Source organism: Pipistrellus kuhlii, unplaced genomic scaffold (genome assembly GCF_014108245.1).
Source record: "Pipistrellus kuhlii isolate mPipKuh1 unplaced genomic scaffold, mPipKuh1.p scaffold_m20_p_8, whole genome shotgun sequence".
NCBI classification, from domain to species: Eukaryota; Metazoa; Chordata; class Mammalia; order Chiroptera; family Vespertilionidae; genus Pipistrellus; species Pipistrellus kuhlii.
Window position 1 is genome coordinate 6,752,884 of NW_023425584.1, and position 19,875 is coordinate 6,772,758.

The 19,875-nt window shown below is 46.1% G+C and overlaps 1 protein-coding gene across 8 annotated transcripts in view; it reads right to left on the minus strand.

The window, feature by feature from the left end:
- The window catches only part of TENM2 (teneurin transmembrane protein 2), an 867,288-nt gene that overhangs the window by 132,965 nt on the left and 714,448 nt on the right, over positions 1–19,875 (minus strand). For all 8 annotated transcript variants that reach the window (XM_045577000.1, XM_045576998.1, XM_045576997.1 and 5 more), the window contains 2 exons: positions 17,168–17,363; positions 12,045–12,146 (listed from right to left, as the gene is read on the minus strand). In XM_045577000.1, coding sequence (XP_045432956.1) covers positions 12,045–12,146; positions 17,168–17,363 — 298 coding nt within the window. The remainder of the gene's footprint in view (positions 1–12,044; positions 12,147–17,167; positions 17,364–19,875) is intronic.

The following is a 19,875-nucleotide window of genomic DNA, read 5'->3' on the forward strand; positions in this document are numbered from 1 at the left end:
TATTTATATTGAAATGGTTTCTCTAATGCATACACTCTAAGCAGTGGGAAAAAAAAACCAATTTGGATTGTCTCTAGAAGGTAAGAATGGGTTTTATTTAAAATCAGGTGCCTAGGAAATCAAATTTAAAAGGTGGCCTATTTAAATTACCCAGGAGGAAAAAAAAGGAGCATAGGCAGGTCAGAGAGTTCTCCCCCGTCTAAATGCGGCCTTCCTTCAATATGTTTGCAGCATGCTCACCGGGAGTTTGGTAAAATATGCAAAACACTGTGATGTTCTCTGGAAAGTGGGGCACTCGGTGGCTCGGCTGATGTCACGTTAAAAAGCAGAAGGCCGATTAAAGAGGAGTGAAGCTCTCTAATAATCCACTGTCATCAGGGCAGAGAGTGCAAATGCCAGATGAGCGCCCCCCAGTGGTCACTCAACTGACCTGCATGGAGAGGACCTTTCCTTGGGTAACGTTCATGCTCAGACATAACTCAACCCAAAGCATTCCAGTACAGAAGGCTCAGACTAGATCGCTTTTCAGAGGCTGGATGTGAAATGGAGGCCTCCTGTATTAATAACTCTTCTTATACTTTAATTATCATGAAATCTATATGATTTTTAAAATATCATGTTAGAGGACAGACAATTCGACATCACACCTTGCCCAACAATAATGGGGGAATATAAGTGGCAAGAGCAAGGGTTTGGGTGCTAGGAAGAACTGGGTACAAGTCCTAGCCCATCACTGACTGTGGGATTTTGGCAAGATTACTGCACTTCCCTGAGACCCACTGGCCCCTTCAAAATATCAACTGTCAGAGTTGATGAAGTGTTAAGAGAGATCATGTGCTCAAGCACTCAAAACAGTAGCTGTCACCTGGTTTTCCACGAACAAATGTTTTCTCATGAATTTCAACCTGTATTTCCAAATGGAATTCAAGGGTTAATGATACGAAAAATGTCATAGTTCTCAAATGTTTGTTCGTACACACACACACACACACACACACACACCACCACAGAAGAGCATCAGAGAGTGCTCAGAGGTTCCTCCCCCAGTCCTCCCTGGCTGTGGACAATAGATGGTTCTGGAATCACGTGCAGAGTGTTTTATGTCCCCCATCCCTCTCTCCTGTTCCTAAAGGCTTTCAGGAGCAGAATATTGTGCATTGGAGCTTCTACTTAAAATTAATTAAAATGTTTGTACAAAGGGACTATTCCTGTTTCACCGAATCTGGTAAATGGAAGCTCTAAGGCTCCAGCAGAAGACAGATAAATTACCGTTGTCACTAACGACTGACAAGCTAACAGGCCGATGACAAAAAAATAAAATAAAAATAATAATAATGACATGATTTAGATCCACCGAAATGGTGGAAAGCTCATCTTAATGATCGAGCTAGAGATTACTTTCCTTCCACCCAAGTTCCCTGTAAGGGGTGAGATGAGTTATCAGTGTTATTTACTTGGTGGGAAGTAACAGGACAAGCCACTCATGTCTGCTGTTTTAAGTAAGGCAAGTCCTGTCTACTTGGGGTTGCGGCAGAGAGAGAATATTTGAAGGAAAGCAGCAATGGTGGAAGAGGCTTAATCATACAGGCAGAGGGAATTTTAAATAATGTCTCTCTTAAAAATGGCTTGAAATCTGATTGAAAACACATTTGGAAAAGAGACTCGGAAATATTTGAACCTAATTTACCAGGTAAATTGTCAAAACAGCACTAACAATTGGTTGTCTTGCATCCCAGTTAGTGAATAATATTAATGAATAACTTAATAGGTGTTAGTAGCTGGGCTAGGTAGGAGGGAAAAATGAGGATACATCAAGATGCCTTGCCGAAATCGGTTTGGCTCAGTGGTAGAGCGTTGGTCTGTGGACTGAAGGATCCCAGGTTCGATTCCAGTCAAGGGCATGTACATTGGTTGCGGGCACATGCCCGGTAGGAAGTGTGCAAGAGGCAGCTGGTCAACGTTTCTCTCTCATTGACATTTCTAGCTCTCTATCTCTCTGCCTTCCTCTCTGTAAGAAAAATCAATAAAATATACTTAAAAAAAATCTTAAAAAAAGAAAGAAAGATGCCTTGATGCCCCTGAAGTAATTGAGGAAGTAATGTTTGGGTCATGGAGGTACAAACAGAGTTCCATGATGTTGAAGCCAAAACTGGCGTCCTGCTGTCTTTCCAGACTGAACCTCACTGGGCGCTGAGCAAGGCAGTGTTAGGAAAGTGAGTCTCACTTCTTGCTAGGCTCCTGCTATTGGCAACCCATTGGGTAGACAATCAAGTTGCCCTCTACTGTATGCTACACTCAAAAAATCAATTCCACATACATTTAAGATGTAACTAGAAAAAATCCTACAAAACGATTAAAAAAATAAAGCTAATTTTATTTTCTTGGGAAGGGGGATTTGTAGGGAAGACATACATTCTAGAAACGAAGAAGAAAGAGAAGAAAGATCAGAGCTGATTACATGAAGTTTAGATCTTCTGTATGACGTAGAACCAGAATTAAGAGATGAATGATATCGGGAGAAATTACATTTTAACGCATCTTACAGAATAAAGTTTGATATCTGAAATACACAAGAGTGTTTTCTGACCAATAGAAAGGCAGAGGAATGACAACCTGAGTAGAGGACATAGAAACATAAACATAGCCAGCCAATAAAAGTATGAAAAGACACGCAGCATCATTAGGAATTAAGTATAGATAAAAGTAATAATGAGAGAGAATCCTTGGCTTATCAGATTGAAAAAAGAAAAGAAAAAGGAAACAGCCAAAAGACGGATATGCCCAGTGCTGTCATGGCTGAGGGAATTTCTCTGTGAAGCACAGCTGGTGGGGGCACCATTTGCCACCATCTGGATAGCTCCCTGACTCAATGCACCCCAGAGAGAAGCCTGTAGACCTCGGTGCCTCAGTTTTCCCTCCCTATTAAATGGGCACAGCAGTAAAAGACTTCTTGTGTAGGAGGAAGTTGGAAAGCAGAACTAAGAAATGATGATGCAAATACAAATGCAAAGGTCACCAGCCATTCTGATCACGATGGGCACCTCCAACCCGAATGGCCCCCCACTCGGACACTCAAACACTCCAGCGTCTCCCCCACCTCTAGCTGGTCTCAGTGGGGCAGGATCCAGCAGGACCCCGTGAAGAGAGCAAAGCAAAGGGCGCCTCTGACAGACAGGGGCAGAGCGCAGGTGTGCCTGCTTCCTCGCTCCCATTGTGTGAAATGGCACATTAATAAGTGGGAAAGCGATTCAGGGAAGAATTTCTAGAAGGACAAAAACCTCATCAGGTGTGTCAGATGTATGACAGTCAGGGGCCACGTGGGGAAAGCAGCACACGCTGACTTGAGCGTGAAAGTATAGACGCTTTAATTAATCCGGGGTGAATTTAATTGCTTTAGTTAAGTGGAAATCGGGTTAAAAATGATGCAGAGCATGCTGGGGTGTGTTAAAAACATGACATATGAGTTGGATGAATCGATAAATTAAAAGTGCACAGATGTTTTAATTAAACCCAGGGAAGTTAACGAAGATCGCAAGAGACTTTTAAGCCTATGATTAATTCAATTCATTTAAAATACCTGTAGAGATACGAGGACGCCTCCATTTCGAGAGTTATAAAAGTTTGCAATCGATAAGTGCTTAAGCGGTTTTTAAAAAAGTCTTCAGGTGTTTTTCCTTGTGTGTGTATGTGTGTCTGTGTGTGTGAGTGACTGAACCGCATTAATTACATAATGAATATTTAAATTCTTCAGAGTATACCGTAAGCTTTTTCTGCAGCTCCAGTCCAGGCTGAAGTAGCTTTTCATTCTCATTGTGATTCAGGCATTGAGGCGAATTTGCAAATTATTGGTGTCCACACGAGTGGAAGCTTCTGGAACACAGGGAGGGTCTGTTTATTCACTGCTGTCAGGCTGCCTAAATTTTGTTTTTTATTTTTTTTAACTCCTCACCTGAGGATATGTTTACTGATTTTAGAGAGAAAGGAAGCGAGAGAGAGAAACATCTCTGCGAGAGGGAAACATCGATGGGGATCTACCCACAACCTTTTGGTGTATGGGAAGATGCTCCAACCATTGAGCCTCCCTGCCAGGGCCCCTTCCCTTCCCCCAGCTGTGTGACGACAGACACTTTACGCTCAGCCTCGATTTTTTAAACCTTTCAAATGGGATGAGAATCCTAGGACACCACCCCACAATGTTTTTCTGAGGATGGAATGAAGTATGTTTGTATAGTACTACACCCTGAGCCTGGCACACAGTAAGAAATCTATAGATCAGAGTCTATAGACAAGATTTTGCTATCAGTGTTGTTATTAGGGGGAAATTGCTCAACTCATCCCATTTAAAGAGACAGGACAGGGTGGCGCACCCTCTTTCCCATCAACCTTTCAGTTGGCCTATGTAAGGACACCTTCACTTCCCATGTGGAGGTTTTTCTATGTGCAACAGGTTGAGGCTGTGTGTGCCTGGGCGAGTCACTGCTTTCTAAGGCTGCTCTGCGGCGTACCTCATAGTTTAAAAAGGAAAAAAATGTTTCTACCCCCGGAAGCAATTTAACTTGGGGGAGGGCTGCCTGACTGAAGCCCGAGAAGTGATTTCTGTTTGGTAATGGGAGAAGCATGAGCCATGCCGTGAGCAGCCAGGTTTTAAAGGCTGCAGGCCTGGACTCGCATGGGGGCAGCAGATAACGGGCCCTGTGAGTGGGGATGGCGGCAGGCCTCCATCTGAAGTTGCCTGAGGAGAGAAGTGACAGGTCCTGAGAGCCTGGGAGGGTGCCGAAGGTGGAGGAATGTCACCTGGGGCCCCGTGGACAGGGCAGTGGCTGTGAAGACAGAGTGTAAATGGCAGAGCATGTTGGAGGTCCGTGAAACAGGAGCTGGCAGACGACGGGATGTGGGAGGTGATGGGACATGCCTGGTTGAGGAGGGTGGGGACAGAGGAGTCCAGAGCAGCAGGCTCTGAAGGTAGGCAGACCTTTTCAAATGCTGGCTCTGCACTTGCTCCCTACTGAACCCTAGTTTCCATTCCTGAAAACCTTGTCTTGGGCTCCGACCTAAATCCCAGTGTGTGACCACACAAATACTGTGTGCAAAGCACATCTCTCCGAGGTTAACCTCAGGGCTGGGCTGGCATCAGGGGTCCTGGCCAGAGGCCTGGTGTGAATGCTAACAAGATCAGTTAGTAGCTGAGGGATTTTTGTTGTTGATATTTTTCCCCATTGATTTTTAGGAAGAGTGGAAGAGAGGGGGAGAGGCAGAGAGACAGAAACATTGATGTGAGGAAGACTCATCAATTGGTTGTCCCGACCAAGGAGAGAGCCTGCAACCAAGGTATGTGCCCTTGACCAGAATCGAACCCGGGACCCTTCAGTCTATGGGCTGAGGCTCTATCCACGGAGCCAAAGTGGCCAGGGACAGCTGAGGGATCTTGGGCAAGTTACAGAACCTCTCTGTGTTTCACTGTTCTCATCTATGAAAGGGGATAATAGCCATTCACAAAATAAATATGAAGTTGCTTCGTACAGTGGCTGGCACACAGTAGGAACTCAGTAAAGGTCAGCAGTGATGATGCTAATTATAATTGGAGTTGAGAGTTGGAGCCCTAAAAAGAACTGAGTAGTGGGCACATTGGCAGGCTAAAAGGAGAAAAACAGAAAGATCCCTGGTCTCTGTTTCCATGGCTTCACAGAAACAGGTAGAAGCCGAAAACCAGCTCAGTCTCAACTCATCCCATTTAAAGAGATGGGACATGGTGTAGAAGGAGAGGAGACATTAGGTTCCCATGATTGTGCCATTTCTGGGCCTCCCCTGACAGCTACTCAGCAGCAGGAGTTGTCATTTCTAATAGCTGCTCACTACGCAGTACCCACGTGCACGGCTCTGGTGTACCCAGTGTCTGCTGCCGGTTGGGGCCTCAAGTTCAGAACCAAAATACACCATCTGAGGAGCCAGTGCCAAAGCACAGTCGTCGGAGGCGCTGGATCTCTCGGGAAACGTCAGGCGGCTTTTCCAACCACCCAAGGAAGCAGCCAATGAAAGACCTTCTAATAAAAGTAAAATAAAAGGAATCATAATTAAAGAGCATCGAGCCCACCACAAATAGCATTAACGTAATGAGGAGGCCGTGCGAGGGGAATAGTAATAACCAGACACTGCAGACGAAACAATAACGGGAATAACAAGCACAATTATAGGAGGACAGGAGAGGCCCCTGATGGGAAGTGGCACAAGTTGCCAGGAAAGAAAGACTCTTTTCCTTCGGCTCTGAATCTGAACAGATCACTGACCGCATTGCACCCACAATGAAATTCTACATGGAAAGACACTGTTTCATGCAGTTCCTTTACACGCTTTCTCCATGGGACTCGGCGCGTCCCCTGATGCTCCCTGGCTATTTTCACAGATCCATACTTCATAGCTCTGTAAACGCCCTCATCTTCTCCTTTATAACGTCCATAGCACTCAAAGCCCACACCACAGCATGCTGGGTTGAACTTGGACTTCCCACTTGCTTATCCTGTGCCTGCACCAGTGGGGAGCTCTCGGGGACAAGACCATGGCCCTCCTGCTCAGGATGACATCCCTGGCACTCGGCGCGGAGCATGGCTCAGAGCCGGCACATGTTAAGCATATATCGGATGCATGAGTAAGTCCAGTCCCTCCAGGACTTGGAATAATGGGTTGGGACCCTCATGTATTCTTTCAGTAGGAGGGTTAGGCCCTGAGCCGCTCAGGACCCCCAGCTCGGAGGGGGCTGTGGAAGAAAGGCTTTGCAAATGCCTGCTGACTCCTCCGTTCACATAAGGATGTCTGCCGGCACCTGATGCAGACTAGCAGGTTCATAAGAAGGCAGGGAGCTGCCGCCCGCCCAGCGCATCCGAGGGCACGGAAGGCGCAGCACGAGGTCAGGAGAGTAAATCCGCAGTTCTGTCACCAGGACACATATCCCGTTGCTCAGATGTGACGGGGATCTCACTTGCTAACGTGGCAAATTCTCCCCCTGGCAGGAGGGCCGAGTCTGCTGGTTGCCTGCGGCAGAAGCTGGCAGAACTCGGGGCCTCCTGGCACAGCTGTCAGAGAAGGGACAAAGGTTAAGGCGGATTTGTGAGGAGGGAAGATTTTGAGCCCGGCCCTCCGAAGGCCTTTTATCCAGAAAGAAGGGGGATGATTGTGGGCCAGGATATGGCATCACCGTCCTGGGTCGCGGGAGACCAGTTGTCCTTCCTCCCTGCACTTGGTAGCACCATGACCTCACCCTGTCTGCTCCAGGTTACTTCCTGTTAACACTCAGGAGCTTCTGAGGCTCAGAATTTGTTTGTGAGTGGCAACCTGTGACAGCCACCAATAACCATGGAGGACCAAGGGGTAGGGCCTCCAGAATCTCTGCTTTATGTGCAGAAGAAGAGGAGGGTGGGCACAGGGAAGGTACACACACACACACTCACACTCACACACAACCACATTTTTACATTTTTTCTCATTAGAAATCAGAAGTGCATCTTTGATAGGTTTCACCGAGGAGGGCGAGACATCTCACTAAAAATGCATAACCTCCATCAAGTTACGAGAAACCATTGGGTAGACCACACTGAGGGACGTGCTACAAAACACCTGACAGCACTCTTCAAAACACTCAAGGTCACGGAGGCACCGGAGACAGGAAAAGCCTGAGAATCCCTCACAGAGTGGAGGGACTCAGGAGTCATGCCCAGAAAAGGCAGTGTGGGATCTGGGCTGGAAAAAAAGAGGAAAATTGGGGGAGAGGGGAAAGTCTGAAAAGTAGTCAATAGCATTGCATCAATGTTAGTTTCCTGGTTTCAATAATAGAACTATGATAATTTAAAATGTTGACATTAGGGGTGAACCCTATATGGAAACTCTATGTACTATTTTTGCAATTTGTCCGCAAGGCTAAAATGATTTCAATATAAAAAGCTGTGAACATTGGGCCCAGCCAGCATGGTTCAGTGGTTGATTGTCGACCTACGAACCAGGAGGTCATGATTTGATTCCCAGTCAGGGCACATGCCTGGGTTGCAGGCTTGATCCACAGTGTAGGGCATGCAGGAGGCAACTGATCAATGATTCTCTCTCATCACTGATGTTTCTATTTCTCTCTCCCTGTCCTTTCCTCTCTGAAATCAATAAGAAAAAAAAGGATGGATATATATATGCTGTAACTTTGGGAAAGTTGGTTAAAATAGGATTTACTTGATGTTGACATAAAGATGAAAAAAGTATGTATTAAGTACTCTGCACAATGCCTGGAACATATTTAGTACTCAACAATGATTGTTATCTATAATAATAAAAGCATAATATGCTAATTAGACTGGACATCCTTCTGGATGAAGCCAGGGCTGTGAGGGAAGCCTGGGTCCTGGGTGCCTGCTGGCAGCTGGAGGGAAGCCCAGGTCCCGGGTGCCAGACGGAAGCTGGTGCAGCAGCTGGAGGAAGGAAGGCCTCCTCTTGCACGAATTTTGTGCATTGAGCCTCTAGTTTAGAAATAATCTGAAGTAGAGGCTTAGCATAGCAAAGTAAGTGTGGTGCTGATCATTCCATTCACCCATTAGAAGTGGGGTGTCCACTTTTATGGGGCAGTTAGTGGATGTAGTTACTTTTCAGGAGCCAGGACTCAGGAGATGAGAGGTTGGAGGAGCAAGGATGGCTTCTCAGTCCTCAGGCCTTGATGGGATATCAGTGTGAGAAGCCGACTTGGATTGAATGCCACTGATAGTGAAAATATTACTGTCCTGATAGGGTTACAGGTGGGATTAACATTTCCTACTGATTACATTGATTGCAGTGTTCTTTTAAAAATTTTTTGATTTGGACACTGTTCCTTTTTTTTTTTTTAAATATGTTTTTGTTGATTTCAGAGAGAGGAAGAGGGAGGAAGAGAGAGAAAAACATCTATGAAGGAGGAACACTGATTGGCTGCCTCCTATAGATGCTCTACTGGGGATCTAATCCACCATCTGAGCATGTGCCCTGACCTGGAATTGAACTGTGACCTCCTGGTCATCGGTCAATGTTCAACCACTGAACTACATTGGTCAGGCTGAACATTGTTTCTTTTACCATCAAATTTCCCATGTCAACATGCTGAGTTGACTTTAAGAAATATCTTTCTATATAAAAGGCTAATAATTAAGTGTACCTATGGGAGTTTGACTGGAAAACCAGGAACTCTATTGCTTGCTATGACATATGCTTACCACTAGGGGGCAGCGCGGAATGAAGGAAGGCACCAGCCGGCAGCTAGAAGGCCCTGATTACCGGCCAGGCCTAGAAATTTGTGCAATGGGCCTCTAGTGTTAAATAAATCCTAATATGGATGGCCCGTGAATTTGTAAAAAAAACCCCCAAACATTAAGGTGGTCCATGAAAGAGTGCAGAATGGGAAAGAAGGGTTTAGGATAAGGAAGAAAGTGCTGCTCATGAAGAAGCTGAAACCGGGTCCATTTCAGAAATACCACAGAAGGAACATCTTTGGGGCAAAGAGAGAAGCTTTCCTCCTAACACCGTTCGGCCAAGGATAAAGGGGGAAACATTTTTATTCTTTAAACGCTTCAGTCTTGTTAACTGTGTGCCTCAACAGTGAAATCAAAATGTCCGGGTTCAAAGGCTGATTTCAGGAACAGCTCCCGAGGATGCAGGAGTAACTACTCTTAACAGCCACTCAATATTTGTTTTCCGAGGATCAATTATACACCGCGGCTAATGCACATGCCGAGGGGCGCCCCGCCCCGGCCCGGCCCAGGTGGTGAATGCAAAACACACCGAGAGTCCTTTTAAGCAGCTAAATGCACAGCCCATTACAGATCCATAATGCAGAGTGGCCGCTCGCCGGCAAATGGATTGAGAGCGGAGGGCTCTTAAATGGCCCGGGTACTTAGGCCTGAAAGGCCGGTGGCTAGACGTGCCGCCAGAACACACATGGTTCTGGGGATTAATAATGCATTGATGTGTGTCGGCGTTAATATACATTTACAGCTCACGGCCCGTGCAGCTGGGCGCTCAGCCCATCTGCAGGCACACGTAAAAGGACCGCTCTGTCCTTCCCCCCATCAGTGCCTTCCCTCCCAGGAAAATTAGATTATGCAAGAAGAGCCATTCAGATGATACTGAGGTTTTCTCTCCTGGAAAGCCTTCCCCAGGAAAAGCACTCAGCGCGGGGACACGGTGCTCTGACCATTTTCCTCCATCAGGGCCCCTCGGAGCCCGAGGTCCAGGCCCCATGGTCTGCGTGGCGATGTGTCCCCAGGCCCACAGGGAGAGAGTGCGAAGGAGAAGAGCAGCCGAGAGAACCGACTGGTGTCCTCCTGCTCTGTTTTCCTTTTGTACCTGACAAGTTAACCAAATCTTCTGCATGAATGGGTGCCATTTAGGAAGGAGCCTTACACATAGGCAGCCAAATTCAGAACCTTAGGTACCAAAAAGCTCATTCACTCATCAGCCAGTGTTCAGCAAGTCCTGGGAATATCGTGAGCATGTGAAATGGGATTTCCCCCTGCAACGGCGGTGAGCATGGCGAAGGCGTGGCTCTTCCAGAGCATTTCTGTTGATAATTGCCTTGCTCTCAGAACCCCAAGGAAGGATGGTCTTTAAATGAAGAGCACATACAAATCACGAGAAGCTTATGCAAGTAAATATAATGTGCACGAATTAAAAGGCGCTCAGCAATCACTCCTCTGAGGGCTCACAGTGCGTTCTGCTAAGGGCTCGGGGTGTGTTACCCCGAGCTCACCACGAACTTAGGAAGGGACGGCCCACTTCTCCAGAGGAGGAAGCCAAGATGCAGAGATGTCTGACCACTTGCTCAAGGTCACGGAGATACTGAATGGCGGAGTAAGGGCGCAGACCCTCCGCACTACTGCTTTTCAGACTTTTGGGACCTATTGAGTAGGGAATCAATATAATTTTAACCAGTGTTTTAAAAAAATAGTTTTATTGATTTCAGAGAGGAAGGGAGAGGGAGAGATAAAAACATCTATCATGAGAGAGAATCATTGATCAGCTGCCTCCTGCACACCCTCTACTGGGGATCAAGCCTGCAATCTGGGCATGTGCTTAACCAGGAATCAAACTGTGATCTCTGGTTTATAGGTCAATGCTCAACCACTGAGCCACACTAGCCCAGCTTAACGAGTATATCTATCTATCTATCTATCTATCTATCTATCTATCTCTATATCTATATCTATATATCTATCTATATATCTATATCTATCTATCTATCTATCTATCTATATATTTTTTAATAAAGTATGGTAGGGGGGAAAAGGTACTATTTAATACAACAATAAAGATGAAAACAAACAAAAAAAAGCTGTGAAAGTTTTCTTTCAATGTTTTTGTTGCATATATCTAGTATATGCACACGTGGATGCTCCCTGTCTAAAAAGCGTGAGAAGCTCTGCTCTCCGCTCCCCTTGTGTCTGATTGCGCCACTTGAAGGTCACGCTCAAGGTCTCTTGCAAGCAGGTATGCAGCCCCTAAGCCCCCTGTTGCTGTGAGAGTCGTTTTCTTTCTTTTATTATCTTCCCCCCCCAAGAATCCCAGGGCCCCAGCAATCCTGTGCAAAGCAGCATAGATGAATTAATAATACAATTTAAAACCGATTCCACCAAGATAAATAGCACTTCCTAGATTAAGAGCATAGCTGGCCAGAATGAATGAAATTTACTAACCCTGAGAAGCTTAATCTTCCATTACATAGAAGCTAATGATTATAAGAAGGGAGTGATGGTAATTCACTTCTGCTTTTACAGGAAATCCAAGCATCTCATTTTCAGCAAATCTTTCTTCTCAGCACACCTGGGTGCCAAGGATAACTGCCCTGCTCCTATAGGTATATTGGCCAATTGTCGTAAATCAAGCCCTACTCTTTGCCAAGGGGCTAGGGCTTCTAGCACACATGGGCTTACCAGACGTCCCAGTGGGATTCGGTGGAAGGCCGCTTGGGTGCCCCTTCTCTCTTCCCCTCCCCTCCGAGAAGCCCGTGTTCTGTTTTTCAACCCCAGCAGGGAAATAGGGGTAAGTACCTTTGGCACAGTCTGCCCCTAGGAATCCTGGGAAGCAGTGACACAGCCCGGACACGCATTCGCCGTTCCCGTGGCAGTTACGTGGACAGTCCTGCACTGAATCTGAGAGAGAGAGAGAGAGAGAGAGAGAGAGAGAGAGAGAGAGAGAGAGAGAGAGAGAGAGAGAGAGAGAAGTTTAGCTGTTACCTTTTTCTCCACTTGCTGGTGAAGCAATTTAATAAGCAGCTGCCTACCATTTTAAAGGCCAGTGACAGCCACCTCAGGGGACCAGTAGAGAGGAGCGTGAGTGAAGGAAGCGAATAGGGGTGGGTGGGGACTAGGGCAACTTGAGCGATGCATGGACGTAACCACCGCTGGCTGTCCATCTGACTGACCCATGCGGGAATGCGGGGCTAATTTTGCTGCTGCTTTGGCTTTTTCAGAATAAACTACTTATCTGCATATAAAATCTGACATTTCCCAGGTTTGAATATTAAGTTTTAAACACTCTGAGCCCTCCCTCCCCCAGCCTGTATCATCCAGCCACTCTGAGAGCTGAACGGACAGCGGGCATCACCTCAGTATGGAGGGTGATTGTCCACAGGACAGCAGTTGTTCCTCACCTCAGGTTTGTAGAGTAAAAAATTCCCTTTGTAAGGGATTTCAGCAAGGGAAGAACCTTCCTATGTGAGATTGATCCATTTAGGCATGATCTTGGGATTCATTAAGTGGCAAGTTTTGGGTTCTCCAATAGCCCCTTTATGCCCAACTTTTGTGGATCTGATTTTTCATGAAAATCAATGAGGTCATGTTTGTTTTGACCTACACAGCCGTCTGATTCCATGGTTTATCTTTCTATCTGTACTCTCAAGTAATGCCTTCAAAGGGGTCACTTGGAACATTTTCACATTGATTCAGAGCTGTACAGAAACATACATATTCTTTTAAGATTATTATGACCTCATTTCACTTTAAATGGAAATAAATAGACTTCCAGGTTCCAAATTACTAAGGTGATGAAATAAAACATACAGGCCACTGTGCCCAAACGTTGACCTGACGCAGCCCGTGGGGAACTGGGGACATGGATCTGGTGATACAGTACAGAAGATTCAAGTCTAATTGCTCCTGCTGGAGTTGCCTAGAATGGCAAAGGAGGTTTTTCCTTTGAATGGAAATTCCCACTCTGCCCTGCAAAACCAAACCACGTGGTAGGGCTTTCTGCAGCATGTCCCTTCCCAGCTGTTGTAGTCCAAGTGGCTCTGCTGGATTTTATTCTGGGTCCGATGGGAACAGATGCGAAGTTTTCAACGTGGGAAGGGCACCATCCAGCTTGTGTTTTAAGAAGTCACTCCTGCAGCGAGGCAGGGATTGGTTCTCATGGCGTATCAGGGCCTGGGATGCTTTGGTGAAAACTGACATTGCTGAAGCCAAAGGGCCCCTTTCTGAAACCAAATAACTTCAGAGGTAAAGCAGTGATGGTCCAGGGAGCTCATGGCCACGACAGTCCCGTGCACAAGGCCTGAGGTCTTTGCACAGACTCCGGCTGGGCTGCAGGGCCTGCCTTGCTCTCTACCTGAGGCATGCATCCCTCAGTCCCAGCTTAGCAAACGTTTAGCTCCTGAGCGTCTTCCTTCCTTACTTCCCTCAATCCGGGTTATGTGCCTACCCCAGTGGTTCCTAAACTCTTATAATTGCCTCTTTCAGTCCCTGTCTTTTCTCATCAAGCTCCCTAAGAAAGACACCAGGTCGAAAGTGCTCACTTGGATACCCTCCATGTTTGGTCCTTGGTCAACAGCAGTCAGATTGGGCGTGTGCATGCACGTGTGTGCATATGGGCACATAGGAGGGTGGAAGAATCCAAAAGAAGTGAAAACTGTAATAAAGAGTAGTTTTCATGTAATTTTCTCATGATCATCTATCTCAAGCACTTCTCCAGTTTTTGAGGGAAACACATTAAGGCTGGAATATAAAGGGAACCCACCCTCTTGGGGCCCTTTTCCACCCCAAAACAAAGTATGACTGCCCACATTATCAGCTTTCCTTTCTGTCCACTTGGTGAAGGTTTTCGGAGGAGACAATGGCAGGCACTGGGAGGAAGCCAGGGCAGTGGGATCTCACACACGACCACAGGCTTCCCTAAACACACACTGCGTGTCAAGAGTGCGTCCCTGTTGCCCCTGAGATGACACGCTCTCCCGACAGCAGGCCGCTTCTCTCCAAAATGCATCCCAACACTTTCCCAAGTCAGAGGTCTATTTAGAGTGACGGCTGGTTGACACCGGCTAACACTTGCCCTTCTGTTCCCATCACCGGACTCTCAGCGCTCCTGGCTGCTCTTGATGGAGAACATTCTCATAACAGATACTTGTGGGAGACCCTCCGAACCAAATAAAACTGTTCTTTGCCCCGTGTTGAGAGCCAATCACTATCATTGCTGTATTGAGGTGTCTGCCTAACTATTAGGCCGATTACCTTTGCCTTCCTCTCTCTTTGAGCTGCTGTCCTGATGAGAGAATTCCTCTGGCTCTGACGGGCAGGCAGGGGAGGGCAATGGTGTGAGGGAAGGGCACCCCACCACGGCAATGCCTGGGTCTATGTGGATAAGGGAGTTGGGGAGCAGAAGCTGTTATTAGATAATCTGACCCCCAGAAAACTTTCTGTGCAGGGGGAAAGGGATTTCTTTGGCTGGAACTCAAAACAATCCAGTGGTTAAGAGCACAGGCTCTGGAGAGTTCGAATCCTGACTCCACCTCTTACCAACTGTGTGCGACCTTGGGCAAGCTGTTTAACTTCTCGGGGTCTTGGCTTTCTCATCTAGAACGAAGAATATTGGCAGCACCTCTCAATGGTGAGGCCATGGGCTGTTGGAGATAGTTCCCACACAGGGCCTGATCCAGGGGCTGGTACCCTGTGTGGTGGTTGTTTTTTGTTATTAACCAAGTGCTTGTGGTTAATAAGCCAATTAAGCCAGCTAAGCCAACTAAGCCAGCTGCAGGGCGTGATTTGTACCGTTACTGAGTCCAAACACAAGGTGACAAAAGGGATATCATTTCTCCTGTTCCTAAGCTGTATATCTTTGTTTTTTTTTTTTTGTTTTTTGTTTTTTTTTTCAATCTCAACATCTCAAATGAGTTTGACGTTGCCAAGTGTCTTTCTTTTCGAGCTGGTTTTCATCCTTTTGCATTTCCCCCGTCGGGTACTAAACCTGATGCCGGAAATCTCCCCTGACTGTGGGTGACTTCTCTGTGGACTTTGGTCACACAAAGTGTGCGCTGTTACTTTAGGGCAGGGGTTGGCATTGTTTTTCTGGAACGGGACATAGAGTAAATATTTGGGCTTTGTGAGCCAAACTGCCACTGCGGCAACTGCTCTGTCGTTTTAGCTGCCACAGACAATATATAAACAGATGAACATGGCTGTGCTCCAATAAAACTTTATTTGTAAAAACAGGCTGAGGGCCAGGCTCAGCCTGTGGGCTCTGGTGTGCCAATTCCTGCTTTGGAGCATTTGGCTGCCCTGATGGGACCAATCTTTCCTGAGCAGAGGGACTGAGGATGAATTTCAATCCCATCAGATTTTGTATCATTCTGATGAAGACTTTCAGATTCGCTAACGTAGATCTTTCAAGAACCAGGGAGGCCCTCAGAGAAATCCTGAGGCTGGTAGAGCAGTTCTTCAAATGCAGTCAATAGAGAAACAGCTAGTTGTATAAGGTGTCCCCACCATCAGCTCTCATTTAGGGATGGCCAGCTCCATCCCTGGTGTGTTCCATACACGATGTCACATCATCTGCCCTTGGGGGACTTGCTCACTACCTCTTCGCAAACAAAACTGAGGCCCAGGAGGCAAGTGACTGTTTTAGGGAGGATGTGGGAAAGACAAACGGATCTAATCCTGGATCGACCAGATCTTTCCTCATGAAACCACGTTATTGGGGCATCTCTAGTGACCCTTCAAATCCACAACCAGATGCTGTTGAAACAACAAAGTGCTGCAGAAAGGCAAAGGGCAAAGCCTAGAAGCCCATGCCATTTCTACCATTTTCACATCCTGGGGCCTTGAGGGACTCAGTCATCTGAACCTCAGTTTATTCCTCTGTGGAATGGGTCTACAACCTGCTCTGATTCAGCAAGTTCCTACCCGGGACCACTTATTATCATTAATAAGAATATTAAAACCTAATGACAAAATAACTTTCATAAAAATATCTGTAGCTTATTTGATTGTTAAAATGCTTAGGGTTTGCCCTAGAAAACTTTATGAAATCTCAAACTAATGGCCCATGTAGGGTTTGTATGCACATATAAGAACAAAATTTGTATAAAAATCTTAGCTTTTCCTTTGATACCTAATCAAAAGCAGGGCTAAAATAAGCCCCAAATAACAAGTATTTAATGAAAGCATTTTGATATTTACCTACTTGGGAACAAAGTCATGATTTTTTTTCTTATATCTGTCTTTCCCCTGATTTATTTATATTTTTTATTTTTTTAAGCTTTTTGTTTTGAGCTTTCCTTGATTTCTTTTTAACCTCACCCGAGGATATATTTTTATTGACTTTAAAGAGAAAGAATGGGGGGGTGGGGAAGTGGGGGAGAGAGAGAGAGAGGAGTGGAAGGGAGGGAGTGGGGAAGAGAGAAAGATACATTGATGCGAGACAGAAACATTGATTGGTTGCCCCCCACATGCCACCCAGCCAGGGCAAGTTTTCCTTGATTTTTAAGAGAAATTGAGCTGACGTGGTCAATATTTGAGATTTATATGTTCATCTCATTTAGTCCTCACAACAGTCTTGTGAGGCGGGCTCTAGTGGTTCTGTTCCACATGGGGAAACTGAGGCTCCCAGCAGTCCAGTAACCTGCCTGTGTCATGCAGCCAGGACCTGGGCCAGGTGGTCTGACCCAAGGTCTCCGCCACACAGAATCCTTGGGATTCACGGTGAATCTCTCAGGATTTAGACGGCATTCCTATTTCAGTTGGGGCTCATTTGAGGTGGGTGATAGTCTGAGGCTGACATCAAGGATTCTATTATTGTCCTCCACTCAGCAGGAACCACCCTGGAAGATGACTCCTCTATAGAGAAGCTCAGAACTTGCCCTCCTCCCCTCCATGGCACATCACCTCGGGGAGGCCTGACCTACCTAAGACGACAGTGTTGAAGGAAACCATCTCCTTGTCTTTGCCATCATTGTAGAAGGCTAGGTGCCACAAGCCCACGTCCAGGTACTGCACAAACACGGCCTCGTTTTGAACCAGGGTCTGTATGCTCCGGCGTTCCCTGGGCGACTCGACCACACTCCACTTCTCCTTCCCGTCCAGGCGCTCCATGAAGTCATACTAGGAGAAGAAGAGAGTGATACGTGTGACACACAGAGCAAACCCAGTCCTGTGATCCCTCCCCCTCCCACTCCATCAGTTACCTGAGACATACTTCCCAGTACATTTAACTATGAGCTCCTCCAGTAAAATGAGTCATAAGTGTTGTAGTAACCCTTGCCGTTTGCTATACTTATAGTTGCTGCTAATAGTTGTATTATTAACGGTCACAATCTCTTTTCTACAGTTTTAAAATCCCCAAAGCTTTAAAACACAACATTTTGATTTCTTCTTCATTTTTATCATCTTTTTTCTCCACCCCCTCCCTGTCTTCCAGCTCTTTCTCCACCTACAAACCTGGGAAAATCATAGTACTGATATTGTTGCGAGGAAGAAAATAATGAATATGTTTTGATTGATTTCAGAGAGAGGAGGGAAAAAGGAGAGAGAGAGAGATCGGAACATCAATTATGAGAAAGGATCATTGATTGGCTGCCTCCTGCACACCCCCCTGCTGGGGATTAAGCCTGTACCCTGGGCATATTATCGATACCTGACTGGGAATCAAACCCTAACCTCCTGGTTCATAGGTCAATGCTCAACCACTAAACAACACAGGTTGGGCGGAAAAAGATAATTAGAACAGTGCCTGGCACAGAGCAAACACAAAATACATGTTAGAATCTCCCATCATAATCTAATTCCATTCTTGCAAAAACCATATAAGATAGATGCTGTTTCTATCTTCTTTTACAGACAAGAAAACTGAGGTCCAGAGAAGTCAAACTGGTTAGGGCAAGAAGAAACATTTCTAAGGCAGAGAGGACAGCGTTTGAGCATGGGCTGGGCAGACAGGATGAAAGAAAAGGCAAAGAGGACATCAGGGTTTCTTTCTTGTTGACAAGAAAATCGGTGAGACCCGGGGTAGAAATGGACTAATCTTGTGAACACCTTCAAAATCGCTGCAACCAAAAAAGTCATTTGCACGGTGACTCTCAGAAGACATTCAAACTGTAGCAGATAAAAACCACCATGGGGGGTGAAGCTCCATCTCACCACTTCCCCTCCATGAAAAGGGTTTTTGTAGGTTACAGACATCAACTGGAACCCTTCTACAAACTTCATAGAACGAAACTCCAGGCGCCTACTAATGTGACTTCCCCATCATCAGAATTGCTGGCCTTCTCATCTGCAATGTGATCACTGAAACTAAAAGAGCCTATAATCCTAAATTCAAAGAGGTTGGCATCAGGCAAACCTGGGTTTGAATTCTGACTCTGCCATCTGCTACTGTTTGAAGTTAGGCAAACCTACTTTTACCTTCTTCCTGGTTTGCTTATGAGGGAACACGAACACCCACCTTTCTGGGTTGCTATAAGGATGACATGACGTAATGCTTAGGGCAATGCCTGGGCAATAATAACCATTTAATTAAGTACCTCGTGATTATGAGTCACTTACTTGCAAATCATAATAATAGAAGAGAAGCTCATGATCCTTGTTTTTTTACACATGGGGGGTTGGATAGTCATTGCTTGGGGAGTGGAAATTTCCCCCGTTTCTCAGGAAGCAAGTATATTTAGCTTCCCTCAGACCCATATCCCATTGGTCATGGTTGTCTTAAAGGGACAAAATAAATGATGTGAAGTGATATGACAAAGCGATGCTGCTTTCGGAGGCCTTTGTAACCAAAACATTTGTTCCTTAGCAACCTCGTCAATGTCCGACTACCAGGACCTATGCCCACAAATTGCTGTCAGCCAGAGGAATGAGCGTAACTGCCTCGGCGCCGAGGTGAGAAGAATATACTTCATCTGGGGGCCGGGATATCACCCCCGTGAGGAAACGTTGGGGGAAGGTGATTACATGTGTGGGTCATTGCTCATTATTAATTTGGGCATCTGTCATCTCTTGACAGGACAAGGGGCACAGAAATGGCTTAGGGCTCGTGGCAGTGCTGGCTGTCCCACCAATCCAATTACCCCGGGAAGAGGCATTTGTCAGAGGAGAGGGAGGACATTTATTCTGGCCGGCCCTTCAGCATCCCGCCACAGAAGCATGGAGGGCAGTTTTCATTGAAAGAGGGACCATGAGCCGGTGGCTCTTGCCCAGAGCATGGGCTGTGATGATATGGTGGCTGCTGCGTCCCTAGCACGTGTCCTTTTATTGTGCTTAATTGTTTTCAAAGCACTCACTACCCTCTATACTGATATAATTTGTTTTTATGTCTACTGTCAGTCTCCTCAGAAGAATGCAAACTCCAGGACAGCAGGGATTGGATCTGCATGATACCATAGTGAAGAGTGGGGACTTCAGAGCTAGTCTGCCTGGGTTAGAATACAAGCTCTGCCAGTGACTTCTGTGACACTGGCCCAAGCCATTTAAATTCTCTGCGTCTCAGTCTCCTTACCTTTAATATGGGGCCAATAATAGTGTCTATTCATATATATATATCAAACCACAGCTAAGCATGCCTTAAAAGTTCCTGCTATCATGATTATAATTCACTGCTGTATCTAATGGATCTCCAGTG